Genomic DNA, 16224 nt, shown 5'->3' with positions numbered 1-16224 from the left:
TGTGATTTTATGTCCAGGATAAAAATCAAAGAATATTCTGAGTAATGCGAGTTTTCTAAAGCGTCGACAAACACCGCCATTTAGGTATAAGCTTTTAACTTATAAAAAAGTTTTTACCATTTTTTCAACCCGACGGGTAGATCCCCGCTGACTTCAGCGGAAGGATATGCGTTTTTGTTTCTCCGCTCTCAGTGACTTCAGAGGCTGGTGAGCGGAGAGAGGTGGACGACTTTTCCACTGCCGTGTGTGACTAGTACGACTTAAATGTATCTGTATGTTAAACGGTTTTAACTGAACGGCTTGTTAAACCTATTTTAAAAAGTACTGACATGTAATTTGGTACGACGAGTAGTTTTTTCCCCCTCTTAACTGTGTGTGAGCCATTTCCAACGAGACTTTTTTTGAGAACTAACCGTCCCGGGAGACAAATCAACTTTGGGCTGGCGACCTTATGTGGATTTTACAGAAAATATGGAGCAGATCCCCGGTTTCTCCTCGGGCAAATCACTAGTCTTCGTCTTCTGCTTCATCCACCTCTCTTTGGGTAAGTTTGTTATTATGATAAAGCTGCATTGTTTTTTTGTTTTTTTTGTCCCAATAATTCATAACTTGTCATGATCACGTTTCGTTGCCTCTGCATCTGCGGGACTCGGGGCAGACATAGCATCTCTACCGCACACTGCTTGTACACTTGTGTCTGACTAACGTTAGCTAGGTGAGTTCCTTTGAAAAAGTTAACGTTACCTCATGAAAAGGGAAAAACTGAAACTAACTATAGATGTAAGGCTGACGTATAAAAAGCATTTCCACCGTACTTTGTGGTGAGTGTTTCGTTCCTGCTGTGTTTGATAGGCACTGGTGTGGCCTGTTACACCAAACATACGCTAGTTAACTTTAATGTAACTTTGATATTACTATTACATCCTTATAGGGGTTGAGCGTGTCACTGTAATACTCACCTTTAATAACGTTACGGTATTTTTCTGTCTGTGTTATCACCACTATTAATACTCCCTAGACCACTTTAACATAGTTGGAAGTACTATAATTGATCGCGCACCGCCATTAGCCCACTAACACTGAATCTCCGTGTCTAATTCAGAGGGTTATGGTCTGGTTTATATGAGTACCATGGCGTACTACTGACTGTTCAGTCTGAGCTGAGTCGCACCGCTGCCCAGATGTTGAGCAGCGAGAGCAAGAGAAAGAATTCAAAATGGACACTTAACCATGTTTAGACTGCCCTGCTGAATTAAGAGAGCTGACAGTGATGGAGGAGTGGATAAAATGTGGACTTTAGGGCAAATATCCACCAATGTCATTATGGTTAAATATAGTTTCAGGAGGAAAAGAACCCATTCTCCCCTTTACAAGACCCTACCCACGTCTAACACTGCCAGTTACAAGGTTTTGACCACCCTGTGGTTCACAATTTTGCACACCCTGCAAATGCCCTAAAATGTGAAATAATAAGGAGGGAAAGGGTGTCAAAGTTGAGAAATATTTGTGATATTCTTAGGAATGACCTAGATGTAATTGGAAATGATCACTCAAATCAGGCACCTGTACTGTATATTTGTCATAGAATTGCGAGCAGTGTGTATGTGTATTTAACACAGCATACATAGGGTTTATCTTCTGGTGCACCTGTATTTAATTAAGCACTTATTAGTGTCCACTAATTCCAAACAGAGTCCAAAAGCAGGTGCTAAGATACCAGTTTAGGTCTCGGGTCAGCTCACAGTGGATTAGGAGTTACTCTGAAGTACTTTTGGGCATTGTGGCTCACACTGCCAAATGACACCTGAAACAGAAGAAGAGAGTTGGCTGATGATGGCCTAGTACACCAACAGACACTGCTAGCATCCATTCAGCATGTTGCCTGCTAGAGGCCTAATTAGATCAAGGTCTTTCCCAAAAAACAAAAAGTCACAAACAATATTGATTTCACTTAGGTTATGCCCATTTGGTTATGTGTTCTAAATGTAGAAAAACTCATATGTTTGACTGACAGTGTGAATTGGTTTGTTTCTCTGCAACTGATAATGATATTATATGCATTTTAGTTTGAAATTATGATAAAGCTGTTTTGCAAATACAAAGGTGCATAAACACCGTTAATTACCTGTTGAAGACAAAGATAAAACTTAATCAGCAAACTTTTATCTGCACTTATTTTAAATGGTGGTTTGGTGGGTTTACTCTGATTCTCATCACATCCATGGATGTTTATTTCAAGGGTCGGGCCTTTATTCATCTGTGAATATAATGTTGAAGACTTTTCTGGAGTGTGCCTTACTTATTTGACCTTTTCTAATGATTTTGTTTCTCAGCATAAACCATCATTCCAGATGATAGTGTAATGCTTTTCTCTACCTACTACTCTACCAACCTTTTGTCAACTTTTTCTGAGGGTGCTCTAAGAAATAAGACCTAGCATGTAGCCTTTTTAGCCTTTACATAAGGTTGCCAAGGCAGTGAAATTGATTTAATCTAATTTTGTTTTTTGCCTTTTAGCTCAGAGTTGATACATGCAGCACTGCTATTCTTTAGCACGTTTTTTCATGGACTATAGGTGACTTGTGAACAGAGAAGTTACACAAAAGGAAAAAAGACAATGTAAAAGTGCTGCAGGCAGTGCAAGGAGAGGCAGAGGAATGTTGTGTTGTTGGTGTTTGACATTCCTCCCTCCCTCTCTGCTCAGCCTCTCTCTCTCTCTCTCTCTCTCTCTCTCTCTCTCTCTCTCCCTCACATACACACACACACGCTTTGTGCACCATGATTTCCTTTTTCTTCTCTCTCTCCATCCTCACCAATCCTACTAATGCTGAACCAAATAGTAGGGACACCGCGTCGTAATGTACTGAACCATGAGCAACTGTGATCAATGCTTGTGATGCGACATGAGTGGTTTTCCATATGACATGTTGGCATTGTAGAAGTTGTTGCTTACCTTGATGACGTGGGGGAGGTTTGAGGTTTGCATGAGGCCATGCAGCAATAACCTGCAGCTTTTTATATTACCGGTTCACTGTGGGTGTTTCTAGTTTTATTCTAATTTGTTGTTTGCAATATTTGAAAAATTATTTATCAACAAAACCGTGTGAAAATCTTCCTGTATAGACCAATTTTTAGCAAATACTGTAAGGACTTGGTAGTGCTTTGCTACTGCTGTGACAAATACAGCTGCACTTCATGTTGCGTCTTTCCCAAGACAGTGACACCCTCCCTGTGCTACATTAATCAGCCAATTTTTCATTGTCTGAAGTAGATGATGCTGTCTATGTTTTGTTTTTGCTCTGTAAGGTCTGACTGCAAAAGCTGATCTTTGATACATTCATACCTGTAACAACATACCAGAGGGTACACTGGCATTTGTCAGTTCTAATGTATGTGACATCTTCCAAAAGGAATACATGCTTGTAGTTGAATCATTATTTTAAAGCCTATATAGGACAATGAAGGCCCTCTGTGTAGATGCAGGAACTTAGTAAATACTGTGCTAAGGTCCACTGCTGTGGCTGAAAGTTAATCTGATTCTTGAGGAAGTGTAGGTGCCATCTTTGTGGCACACAACATAGTATTACCCCTGTGGTGTGGGCATGTGGATGGCTGCATATATTTGCCCAGTGCAAACGGCACACAGCTGACATGCGTGTGTGTATCTATTTGCGTGTGTGTAGGTATTGCATTGTGGATACAAACTGACAAGGACAGCAATTGTGCCGTCCATGGTTTGCTTGCATCTGACCCAAGCTTGGGCCTGGTGTGAAATGTGATTTATCTGCGCCATGCTTCGCCCTGTGCTCTGAAGACAAAGATTTTTATTGAGCTACCCACAACACTGGATTATTTACTGACCACCAGTTCTACCCACTGCCTTGTGGCTGTGTTATTAATATGGCTTAAGACATCTTCTCTGTGACACCCTCCAAGCTTTCCCTTTGATTTCTTTCTTATCTCTTCTCATCTGCTCCCCTTACATTCTCAGTAAGATAATTTTTCGATTGCTTCTGTGTGTTGACGTTTCAGGTTATATTCAGTTCAGCCTTCTCCACCCTTTTGATTGGTAGCGTAGTTAAAAAGCCAGGCCTCCACATGTGTTTCAGTCCTGTACTTGTTGGTTGTAGTGGGAGAGAGTAGTAAATAATGTGTACAACTGTATGAGTCAGTGGATGAAGGTCTGTGGCACTGTGCACCAGATGTAGGCGGCTCTGAATAGACGTAAAGTTATAGACCTACAGTGATTAAGGTCTTGAAGTTGAAATGCATAGCAGACGAGGTGAAAATCATAGTTATGCGCCCTTTACCATTTTGCTGCACAGTGCTAATACAGCGCCAATGCCTGCTGCCCTACCAGTTTGCTCTTAGTAACTTTGATCCTCACGCGTTAAATAAATACTAGTCAAAATGTGAATGAAGCTGGGTGCATGCCCTGCATGAACCACATGCACTGTTACTATGGTAGGTAGTGCTTGTGGCTGTGAAGGTCGAGGGGATTACAGAGCGTTGTGTCTGCACTGTTGAACAGGTTAGCAAATTAACAGGGAATTACTGCGGCCTGCATTCCTTGGCCAACACAGCCCCGTAATCCTGGAGACATTCAGGCAGGGCGCATGGAGTAATGAACCAAGCAGGGCACATCAGGCTGGAGAAGGAGGGAAACTGCTTTGTTGTAGTATTCATTTAGTAATCAGTCTCATTTCACTACTTGGCTGTGGATATGAATGAGCAAGGCTATATTTAATTTTGTTTTAAACAGTAGGACCAAATGGACTATTGCTCGACCAGAGCCAATGTCTTTCTATGTACTTGACAATCTTTATTGTGGTTAAACTCTGTGGTTTAACCAGATAATCCTATGTCCCACCCAAATTCATTCAGCACAGGTAACCCTGCACTGCTAGGTTATCATCCTCACTGCTCGGAAAGGTTTCAGTTTAAACGTACGATATCCTCCAAATGTTTGTCACCCAGTGATAAGCCTGTTGTCTTTAAACCTCTGCTCTGATTAACTATGTATAATAAAAAAAATACTTCGGGAGAAGTCTTTCTGTTTGGCCAAACTAGATTTATTTATAATGGTTAACCAACTATTATCTCTATGTTTCATTCTTGTCATTTGTTTTTCAGATACTGGTGGTTCAATTCTGATGAAGTGAACCACATCTGAACTAAACAAATACTAACAAGTAAACATTTACCTAAATCTGTCACATACGAGATCTGAAATACACTCTGAAAAATACATTTGACTCAATAGGATGACAGGAAGAAGTTGAAGTGAGATATAAAATATTAAAGTGAGTTGCGGGTTGTTTTGCAGACATGGTATTGTACTGCAGTATATGTATGTAATTTACATATTTTATTTGAACATATTCATATACGCAGTCTGTCACAGGTTCCAGTAATTGAAGTTGGGCCAAAATACTCTGGACTACAGTTTAAACAATCTGAAAATAACATGAGTGTAACTGAACATGTCTGCACATTTTTTTATCATAATAAAAAAGGTTTGTATCAGAAACAAAAGTTAGGACATGAATGAGCAAGGGAAAGTCCCTACATTTTCCTCGTCTGGTCTGCGCTCCCTGTTTGAATCTTTCTCCCTCCAACACACACACACGCACACATACTGAGCCAGCAGGCCCGCACTCAGTTTTAGATGAGACTCTTTTCCGAGTAATTACAACAGCAAGGCGACTGTCTCAGGTCAGAGGTTGGCAGCGTAATTACTGGGGCTGTCCCAATCAAGATTTTTATCAATTGAAACTACTGCTACTACTACTTTATATCTTTTATACTAGTCTGTGGTCAGGCAGTGCGGCGCTTTTGACAGCTGGAGTACCCGTAGTACAATGGGTTACGTTAAACAAAGGATTGGAAATGGATCAGATTTAATAAAGCAGATACTGTGGCATTTATAAATGCCTTGATCTGTCCTGATAAAGATCCTGGAGATGAGCTCGAGACATCCCTGGTAATAACATGCTTTTGCTGTTTCTGTTGGCACTGATTTGGGTCTTACAGTATGTCACCACCCTCTAAACTGACGCTGACCTGGGAGACTAAAGCCTTAAAGCCCCTGCTTGGTCCGTCTGCATGGTTCCTCTGCTGTATGTGTGGGCCAGTAAAGCTTCCCTCAGGGTAATAGTGTTTAGTTTGAGCCTCGTCTCCCTCCTTCCATGCTGAGCTAAGGGTATTTTATTGCAAGTTACCATGACGACTATTTGGCCTGCTGGATATAGAGGCTTGTACAGCAATTCCAGGAAATGGGGTTACTTCCTCACTCAGTGCGAACAACTTCCTGTCCTCCGCTGTATGAATGTGTGCCAGGGCTCAGGGACACCCAATCGTGTGCAGTCTTTGTCTGTAGTTTCGTAATTACTTCCCCATCTCAATCCTCAGCTCTTAGCTCAAGCCCATCTATCTCTCTCCCTCTCCCTTTCTTCCTCTTTGACAGTCTTTTTTTTCTTCTCATGACATGGCTAGATCCTCTAGGGACCCGCTGTGGTGTCGGTGACAAAGCAGTGGCAAGTGTTGAGGGAGGAACCTGCTTAATACCAGCTGAGCACAACAACCTGACTCCCTCCCTTTTTTTCTGTCTACCCCATTAAAGGGCTGTGATTTCTGCCTTCTCTTTACTTGGACTTCATTCACACGGCCCAGTGTCTCTAGTGTGTTAGCATGATAACATTTGCACAGCTGAAGCTGCTGGGAACCTCATGACGGCCGAAAAAAATCATGATGATGATGATGGTGAAAATCAGCAATGACTAGAAACTAGAAAGTGTCTTGCAATGGGGTTGGGTTATGTGAGGTGAACATTAGCTAATTGGTCTACTGATACAGGACAGAAGTTTTATTTTGTCCAAAACTTTTGCTTACTTCTGTAACTCATAACTTATCTGGAGGGCCAAGAAAAACAAGCCACTGTTGGTTTTTGTTTTACATTTTCAAAAGTTACAAGGCTTATCATGGCATTTCATTTCTGTTTTCCATTTCTGTTTTCTCACATTTTTGAGTCTCCTCTGATCCACCAGTAGTGCTATTGTCAGCCAGTGTGATGACAGAGAGTGGGCTTGACATTGCAACAAGGGCCCCCCCTTGGAATCAAATCGGTGGTTACGTACACCCCAGACACCTCTGCTATTTTTATTCTTATTTGGGGGCTTTCTCGCGGAGTGGAAATATGATAATTAACTGACATTCAATTGCACTTTTTGTTGGCTTCAGCATACAAATCTGCTTTGTAAACCACTTGTCCTATATTTTATATTTTTTGGTTTTTAACAAAACACGTTGACAATATTTTTGTCTACAAAAAGGGATTAAATGGGATTTCAGCTGGACTTAAATGCTTTTTCTGTAGAATACAGTAGAATAAGCCAAAGCACATACCATGACATCAAGGTCTTCTTGAAAAGTCTGTTTCCATTAGCCTTTATTGTATCTGCTCTTTTGTGATATGCCAACTTTTTTTTGCAATATTTTCCTTTTGTCCAGCTTTTTAAAAAAATTTACATAAAAACAGGTTGATGGAAACATTTATATTGCTACTGTGTGGAGGACATCTCTGATTTTCCTTGCAGCAGCACAGTGAATAGTTTTCCTTTGCCACATCTACACACAGACACTCACAGCAGATCAGAAGCTTCTCCTTGTTTTTGTTAACATTTTAGTATTCATTATAGTCTCTTTTGTTCTTTGTAACTATGTTTGAAATGTGCCATATGAAGAAAGTTACAAATATTATCATATTGAGGTAATTGAGGAAGGTTTGAGAAAAGCGCTTTGACATCTGTGTGTGTAGATTCTCTGTTTTCACACTCTTGCTTACAGATACAACTTCTATCAGCAGGGATCACACACAGATCTCCTCCCAGTCCCACCTGACTGCAGACACTGTAAATCTCCTTTTGTTCTGCTTTTGTTCTCCACTTAAACTCCTCTTCCTCCCCCATCACCTTTACACACAAACACAACACACGCGGGAAGCTGTGGTGGTAGCGAGTGAGAAAAGGAATGTGGACTTTTGATCAGAATCAGAAATACTTTATTGATCCCCGGGGGGAAATCAGGAAGGATCCAAGTAATAGTATTAACTCGGTCAGGTAACTGTGTTTCTTCTCAGCTCACACCATCTGCCTGTAGTTTCACTGTTGACTTTGTCGATTGGGTCTTATCAAGGCTCTCATTCCTGGGAAATTTTCGTGTCCATGGTTCATTGATAGTGAAGTGTGAGAACAGCCAGGTAGAGAGGATGCAATGCTGGAGATACGAGTCTGGATCACATTACACTTCCATTTAAATGTGTGAGAACGTTTTGTTTGTTTTACTTTAGAGAGACGGATTGCTGAACTCTTTTCCAAACTTTCAGTCTGGGATTTGGTGACCTGTGCATCATGGGGTAATTGTGTGTGTGTGTGTGTGTGTGTGTGTGTGTGTGTGTGTGTGTTAAAATGGCGTAATAGGAGGCAGGCTGTCCCAAATCTGTTAAGATCATTGCGCCTGGCATTACGACAGCGTGCATGGGAAGCTCGTCAAACCAGTCGAGGAATGAGAGCAGCTTTTTTCCCCTGTCTCTGCTCTCTTGCTTCCATCCTTTCACTCCCTCTGCCTTATGCAGTGGTCGTCTCAGCTCTTCCTCAGCATTACTCTGTTTTTGCAATTGTCTGCTCATTGCTAGATAACTGTATCCTCTCATACCCTATGGTGTGTTGTCCCTGTTTTACTGTACAGTAAGCAATTTTGAAGTTGTTTGATTTCACATAAATTTTGACTTAAACGTGATCAAAACCAAAAGTGAAAGTTCCACTGTGTTACAGGTCTAACCGCACATGTGTGGATTTTCTGCTGTCTGCTCTGTGTTATTATGTGAGCATGATTTTTGTGTGTGCATACCGTATGTCTGCTCAGTTTAGAGATCCCAAAATAGCACAGTATTTTCTGTGGTCTCTTGTACTGCAGCAGTAGTCTGATATCAACTCCTGCTTTATTACAGTGGATGCCTGTGCAATTGTGCACATAGAGGCATGTGTGTGTGTGTGTGGGCGTGCATGCATGCATGCTTGTGGGATTATGAATTTCACAGTGGTTTATGTATGGTATCCCCATGACTAATGGACTATGTCTTTCAGCCTGGCTCTGAGGCATTAGTCTGCCCTCGCTCTCTGACCAGACCAGTTCAGAGGCTGGACTCTCAATGTGCAGCACTTGGAAATAATATAATATTAAGTGTATCCAACTTTTAACACTGTAAAATCGTATCCCAAGTAGGGTTAATAAAAGTGTTTTCACAAGGACTCCACTTGAGTGACACTGCAATTAATCTAGGTGCCGTAAGTAATACCATTGCTGAGCGCACATCCTGTAATGCAATGACTGTTTTGTGAAGACATTGTTGGCGTTTCTTTGAAATCAGCTGACCTACCCGCAGTTTTTATTAAAAAAAAGAAATAGCTCTGTTCTACAGATTGGGGATACATCACATAATCACTTTAACATGTGAGACTATAAATGTAACAAAGATTTATAGCAGTTTTGCTTAATTATTCACACACACTTAACAGTAGCTTCCTTCATTTGGCTACTGTATCACATAAATAAAGACACCATGCATGTTGGGCCGGCATGGTGTGCGTGAAAACTACTTGAGCCATGTGTCTCTGGCGGCAAAAAGGCCACACAATAGCTGATGTGTCTGGTTATGAGTGTTTCATTGGCGGGTAGATAGTTGGGCTTTGTTGTCTTCGGGGCGGCTCATTTCTGTCTGCCAGCCCATCCGGACGCCCTGTGACCACTGGCTGATTTCAGGCTGGTTTTTTATTGGTGATGAGCCTTCTGCATTATTTCCATGAGGATGAGGGGAAGGAGGAGGAACTTGTAGACTATGTGGAGGGTTTCCCTCTGAAGGGTGGGGAGTGTGCGTGATGGGGGATCGTACCACCTCCGCTAGCCAGTTTTCTGTGGGAAACCCTGAATGAGATTTGAGCAGTGCCAACTTTGAAATTCAGCTGCAATGAAGCACTGCAAGAAAGGCTAGAGCTACCCAGCTTGTTAGGAACTTTCTTGTAATTTAAACAAGTCATTTCTTCGATGTACATAAAAATACTATTTTTTGGCACATGATGCAGGTGCATCATCATTATGGTGTCTGTATGTCTGTGTCTAGACACAGAGAGCCAAGAACAAGACATGACGGACACTGCATACCATTAAACCTGGTAGATAACTGTACAGTGGATAACGGACTAGGAGCAGACATTTTCACAATATATAAATCTGTTCCTTTTTATGAGAAACAGAAACGGACGTTCCTGAAACTACTACAGCTTCTTACTGTTCATGTGGTACAGTATGTGAAGAAAAACACTTTTGAATCTGTATTAATGAATGGTTTTATGTAATTAAACCTAAAAATGTTGCCAATATTTTGACAGGACATTTAGCAGATGAAGTGCCTGTTTGATTGTCCACTCTCTAACTTGTCTCTTGTCTCTTGCAGCTCTGCAGTGCGTGGATGATAAGAAGCCTTGTGTCAACAACGCTACATGTCTGACCTTTAACAATGGCACTGAATACTGCAGGTAAGATTGACTGGCTGGGTCTGTGACCAAACACACAGGCTTTTCAGTTTAACTCATGCACTCGTGTCACCCCACTGTAACAAAAATGTGAACACAGCAATAGAAACACCTCATAAGGGGATTGTTGGATGTGAAAGCCAGTACAGGAATAGGGTTTTTAGATCAACCCCAGCCTGTCCACAGAACCATGAGGTTTTGCTCAGGCACGGAGGAGGGAATAAAAGACTGCTCTGTCTGACAAAGTACACCAATGCTGGGAACAATACCAATACACACATTTCCACCTCCAAGATGTTATTTGGGACATTTCGAGGGTTTTGTTACTTACTCTCTTGTTGCTTTAGAATTGATAGCTCTAGTGTTGCCAAAATATTTTACTGCCTACTGATTTGTTGTTGCTGGGGGATGTCAAGACAGTGACGAGACATTTTTATTACATGAGAAAGTAACCTATTCAGTGTAACTAACGAGAAAAAACAATCTGAAACTTGGATGATTGAATCAACATGACAAATAGGCTAATCATTATCATCACACATAGTTAGTGTAGCCTGGTACATGCCATGTTGTTGTGGAAACTTGGAAAAAAACTGCAAGTAAGTCTCTTCTTCTAGCGGTGGTGCAATCAGGCCATTAAGAAAAAGTGCTGTAGTGTAAAGGAGAGCAGTGGCCTGTTTGATCTATGCCTTCCACTTTCTGACAGCTTAGCCTAGTTTGTAATTAACACTGAGCTATCTTTATAATTGCGTTGCCACTCCCGAGCCAAATTCCCAACGAAAACACACCATAGCTGGTTCATGAACCTGATCGTATTTCATCAAATGTGATGTGAATCACACTGTGTGTCTGTTCCCAGAGCTTTTGGAATTTCAACACTCTATTTCTGTAAAAAGGCAAGGAGAAAGCAACATTCCTTAATCAGTGTTTGGCATTCCCTTGGCCTAATTGAAGGTCAGGTAGACATTGTACTGCAGGTGCAAAGGGGCTCATTGTCTGTGTGTAGTATGTGCATGTGTGTGAGTTTGATGACCATTTCAAGTTCAGCTCACGATAGGCATCTTTTAATTATGAACATTTTTCTCAGGTGGAGGAAACAAAAGTGGATTGTCTTAGATGATTTTCAAACAACAGGCTCATTTAAAAAAAAATCACACCCAAATTCAGAGCTGTGTTCTTAATGTGGGCAGACAGGCATGAAGTACCTGTAGAGTGGGGCTTCATGCCAATATTTACTGGCATAAGTCTCTGAAACAACATTTAAATAATTTTCAGCAGTTTAAGGCTTGACCACATCCCACATCAAGGTTTAGTTTTTTTGTTGTTTTTATTACCTTTACTACTATTTAATTGCAATTGTAAATAATTATATGACATATAATAATTTCTTGTTTATTTTTTGTACCTGGGAACATTAATTTAAAAGTTTTGAAAAGTCTGGGACTATTAGATTTCTCCTGTATTTGCTCTCGCTCTTGCTCCGCCACACTGTCTCCATTCATGACCAAGTCCATTTCTCTGAATTAAAAGATGATATTGATAAAGAGAAACAGCAGAGAGGCTTCTTGCCCTGAAGACACACAGAGAGGAGTCTCTCAGTTCAGAGGAGTCAGCTGACAAAGCGCAGGCCCACTGTTAGACTGATTAACTAGTCAGTCAATTCTTTCTGCTGGCCACGAGCAAGCACACACACACACACACGTGCACACAGATGGACGCACTTGCCCCGTCTAGCTTGTCTGGTCCCGTCTTCACTGTGCTGCTGGTCAAAAGGCTCATTGTGTAAAAATTGAATTATTTGTTTATTAGTCTCCTCAGTGTATTAAAGGCAGCCGGTTGTGAGTAAACAGTCACTTTGGCCTTTTGGCTCGGACCAGCCTAATTATGTCACATGGATGTATGTCTGGGGTCAGACTGCGAGTAACTGTATAATTAAACACACAATTAATAGGACAGGCTTGTATCAGTAAGGGCTGCCACTGTGGACAACTGATGGACTGGATCTGTTTGCTAAGACATTTTAAGGAATTCCTAGTTTACAATTAGCCAGCTTGTTTTTTTAGTGCTGAGAATGGGAAGCAAGAGCAAGTGCCATCATGTTATTAACTTTTCTCAGTTGATGTAATAACAGGAAAATTATCTTAATACATTTTTACAGGTGAGGACAGTAGTGTTTTTGTTTGATATCCATAATGAAAGAGATCCTCAGTGGAGACGAGGTCCTGTTTTGATTGGCAACACAATGAGCTCCTGTGCATGTTGTCATTACTCAACTTGCCACCAGTGCCTCCTCTGCAGAGATCCTGGAAACACTAGAAAACATATAACTACTCTAGTCTTATGTATGTGTCTGTTTTACATATTTTAATTTGTTTTTAGAGACTTTTTTCACTTAGGCTTTGCTACTTTTTTGTTTAAGAGGGACAGAAAAGGAGAAGGGAAAAGAGAAACTTTTAATAGGTGTGTGCTTGCCGGCATCTCGGTATCATAGACTGTGACAATGGCATTTGCAGAAAAACATATTTGAAAATGTCTTGAAAATGTATACTTGCATAGGAAGCTCAGGTGTCTCATTTTGGACACGAAGAATGTTGTGAGAGAGAGTTGAAGTGCATGGGAGAGGTCGACTAGCTGAATAGCAGGGCAGGGTGCAGAGAAGCTGTCTAACCGGTGACACTGCAAGCCATCAGCCTTGGGTGTGAGAAAAGGTGTGTGTCTCTGTTTGGATTTGTGCATGTCACAAGTTTGCTTGGTGGGTGTTTGTAACTTACATCATTGCTGAAGGGATACATGAATATTTCCCGATGAGGTATTGGCTGAGAGCATGGAAACAATGGTCTTGTTTTTGGGGCCACAGAGGATTCCTGACACTAACATGGAGTCTGAGTCACTGAGTTAATACCTGAGCAGTCCAAGCAAGAGTGAGGCTACACACATTATGTTGTCCAAACCCTGTTTTCCTCCAGAACAAGATCTCTTTGTCTGCCGTTGGGCCGTGGTGCAAACTGATTAACCACCCCCCCTTTCTCAGTCCCTCTTTTTTTCTCACTCTCTTTTTCTCTTGCAGTCACTGTCATGCCTTTTATGTTTATTTAAAAAATAAAAAAAAAGCTTTCCTGAAGAGTGAGGGGAGAGAGTTACTGTGTTGTGCAGACCTGCTGCCTTGTTTGATCTGACAGGTAGAATTTGCCTGCGGGGCAGACAGAGGAAGAGAAAGGGCCAAAAGAAAAGAGGATGTCTTTTTTCAGGTAATTTGAGGAGGAATACCTCGGAGCACAACTCCTTACTAATGATGAGAGAGCAGCCGGGGGGGGGGGGGGGGGGGGGGGTAGACAGAAGGACACAAACAGACAAAGAAGAAAGACGGTTTAGACCAGTCTCTACTCCACACCTCCTCTCAGACACAACACCCACTCTCTCAGGCACACACTCACACACAGATTTTAACTGGGCTAGGCATATGATCCAAACTAAAGTCAACAAACCCTAGAGTAGGAGATTGGAACCCACTGCAGAGATTTCCCGCTCTTACTCTCCAAAGACTTATCTACCTCCCACAACCCAGCCAACAGCACTGTAGATGTGGTTGAGACTGGAACCACAATGATAAGAGTTTCTTTGTGTATGTGCTCTGCCTGCGTGTGTGTCTCTGGAGATACAGGGGCACCTTGAGCCTTGGGCAAGTTCACATGCTGGCACAGAGAGGTCTGAAGTCCTCACAATAGAGACGCTGTAACTAGCCTTCCATTTTGGCTTGATAAATAACTTAAAAGATGTATTAAATACTAAAATTGTTTTCAGTTAATTTTCTGTCAGTTGACTAATTGATTAATTGCCTGATCTTTTCAGCACTAGTGCCAACCTCACAAGCTTGGGTGCAGTCAACATGGCCCGCCGTCACAGGTCACTGAGATTTGTCTCTCTTTTTGAGGATCATTATGATAAAAGATACAATCACAAAAACAAACAAACAAACACAGGGTAAAACACACAAACATGCAGACGCACACCAGGTTGCTTGGAGATTCCTACCCGCTCTCAGAAAGAGGAAGCCTTACAAAACAGTGGGGAATGTAGCAACCAGACCATAAACCCACATTCAGTACGGTGACAAGTGGCTCTCTGTCACACAGTGGTGATGACACTGTGGGGTCAAAACTACCTCAGTTTTGTCATAAGGGCACACATTCTCTGTACATGCACCGTGATGTAAAGGCTTTGATCGGCGTGAGTTTTAGTTTTAGTGCATCTTCACTTGGCTCAACACAACTTTTAGTTGTTATTCAGTCATCAACAGACAAACATTGATTAAAATACATCACAGAAACACAAAAATACCTTGTTCTTTAATTTCCCTCTCTGTCGTGTCCATGTGGGAAGTTCCAAGCAGACTTAATATACAAATACAGAAATAATAAATGCCAAAGAGAAAAAAACAATTTGCTGGGAGCAAATCGCATTGGGTGGGCTGCAGCAACACATTTGGTAAACGTAAGTGACCTTAAGTAGAGAGTGTACACTATAGTCTTTTTTGTTATAAATTTCTAAATCAGTCAGTGGTGGACTATGTATACATAGCATAGACCTAGATATAGACCTTTAATAGGCCGACAGACCTATTGTTTGAGATTCCACTTTAAACAACCACAGAAACAGGATAATGACAGAACAACACAGAGAGACAGGCAGATGGAGCCCTGTGCTGTGTACCACAGCCACTCAGATGAGTCTTTTTCAACATGTGTCTAAACACAGTATGAGACTTTACCACATGTCTGTAGTTTGGACTCCACCCTGCTCCGCACTCCTTTATTCTGTCTACACTGATGCTTTACAGTCTGACTGCCTGGTTTCCTTTTTTCTCCGTATGTCTCGCCCTCTCATTAAGTTTCTGGACTTTTACTTCCACCTCTATGCGCTCACTTTACCTCCCTCTTCTTTTTCTTCTTCTAACCCTAACCCTTTCTTTCTAACGTTGACATCACTCTCACACCTCCCTCTGCCCGCCTCCTCTGTGATATGATTTTTTCTGCCTCTGCTCTTCTCTTTGAAAATGAGAGGAAGAAAAACTGTGCTGAGAAGTGACAGTGTGCCAAGAAAAACCCTCCAACCCACTAAAACTACATTGCTACTAACAATTACTCAAGTCATAGATTCATAGTTTCCATGCCCCCCAAAAAAGAACCCATGATTGAAAGTTTACATCTAAGTTTGGGTGCATTTTCATTTTCCAATGTAGACAGGCCTCTTGTACTCTGTGACACTCACTGATGTACGGGCCTTAATGGTACATTGCTCAGTCTCCCATTGCCAGACTTATCCACACACTACATTTACACTGTGCCAGCACAAGAGAATCATTCTGTGATAGGACAAAAAGCCTCTTTGGTATGTCTGAATTTTATCAAGAGCCTCCCCAAACTACTATAAGCTCACTGCACTTCCTCAATATATTGTATATTGATATTTAGCATATACAGTGCATATAGCAATGGAAACTGCAAGACGGATTGGAAGGAAGTAGAAAGTACTAGTCAGCTGCCCACACATGCATCGCTGTTCATCTCTTTCTTCTCTCCCTTAACGTTTTGTTTTACCTCAGTCCCTCTGGAGAATGAATTGAAGCTTGCTATGG

The 16224-nt window shown here is 41.5% G+C and overlaps 1 protein-coding gene across 2 annotated transcripts in view; it reads left to right on the top strand.

The window, feature by feature from the left end:
* The first annotated feature begins 429 nt into the window (after positions 1-429).
* The window catches only part of notch2 (notch receptor 2), a 39876-nt gene continuing 24081 nt past the window's right edge, over positions 430-16224 (top strand). For both annotated transcript variants that reach the window (XM_070909490.1, XM_070909491.1), the window contains exons 1-2: positions 430-544; positions 10511-10592. In XM_070909490.1, the coding sequence (XP_070765591.1) occupies positions 472-544; positions 10511-10592 (155 nt within the window). In that variant the 5' untranslated portion in view covers positions 430-471. The remainder of the gene's footprint in view (positions 545-10510; positions 10593-16224) is intronic.

The sequence above is a fragment of the Enoplosus armatus genome, chromosome 7 (genome assembly GCF_043641665.1).
Source record: "Enoplosus armatus isolate fEnoArm2 chromosome 7, fEnoArm2.hap1, whole genome shotgun sequence".
Lineage (NCBI taxonomy): Eukaryota > Metazoa > Chordata > Actinopteri > Centrarchiformes > Enoplosidae > Enoplosus > Enoplosus armatus.
This window is presented reverse-complemented; position numbering and strand designations above follow the sequence as displayed.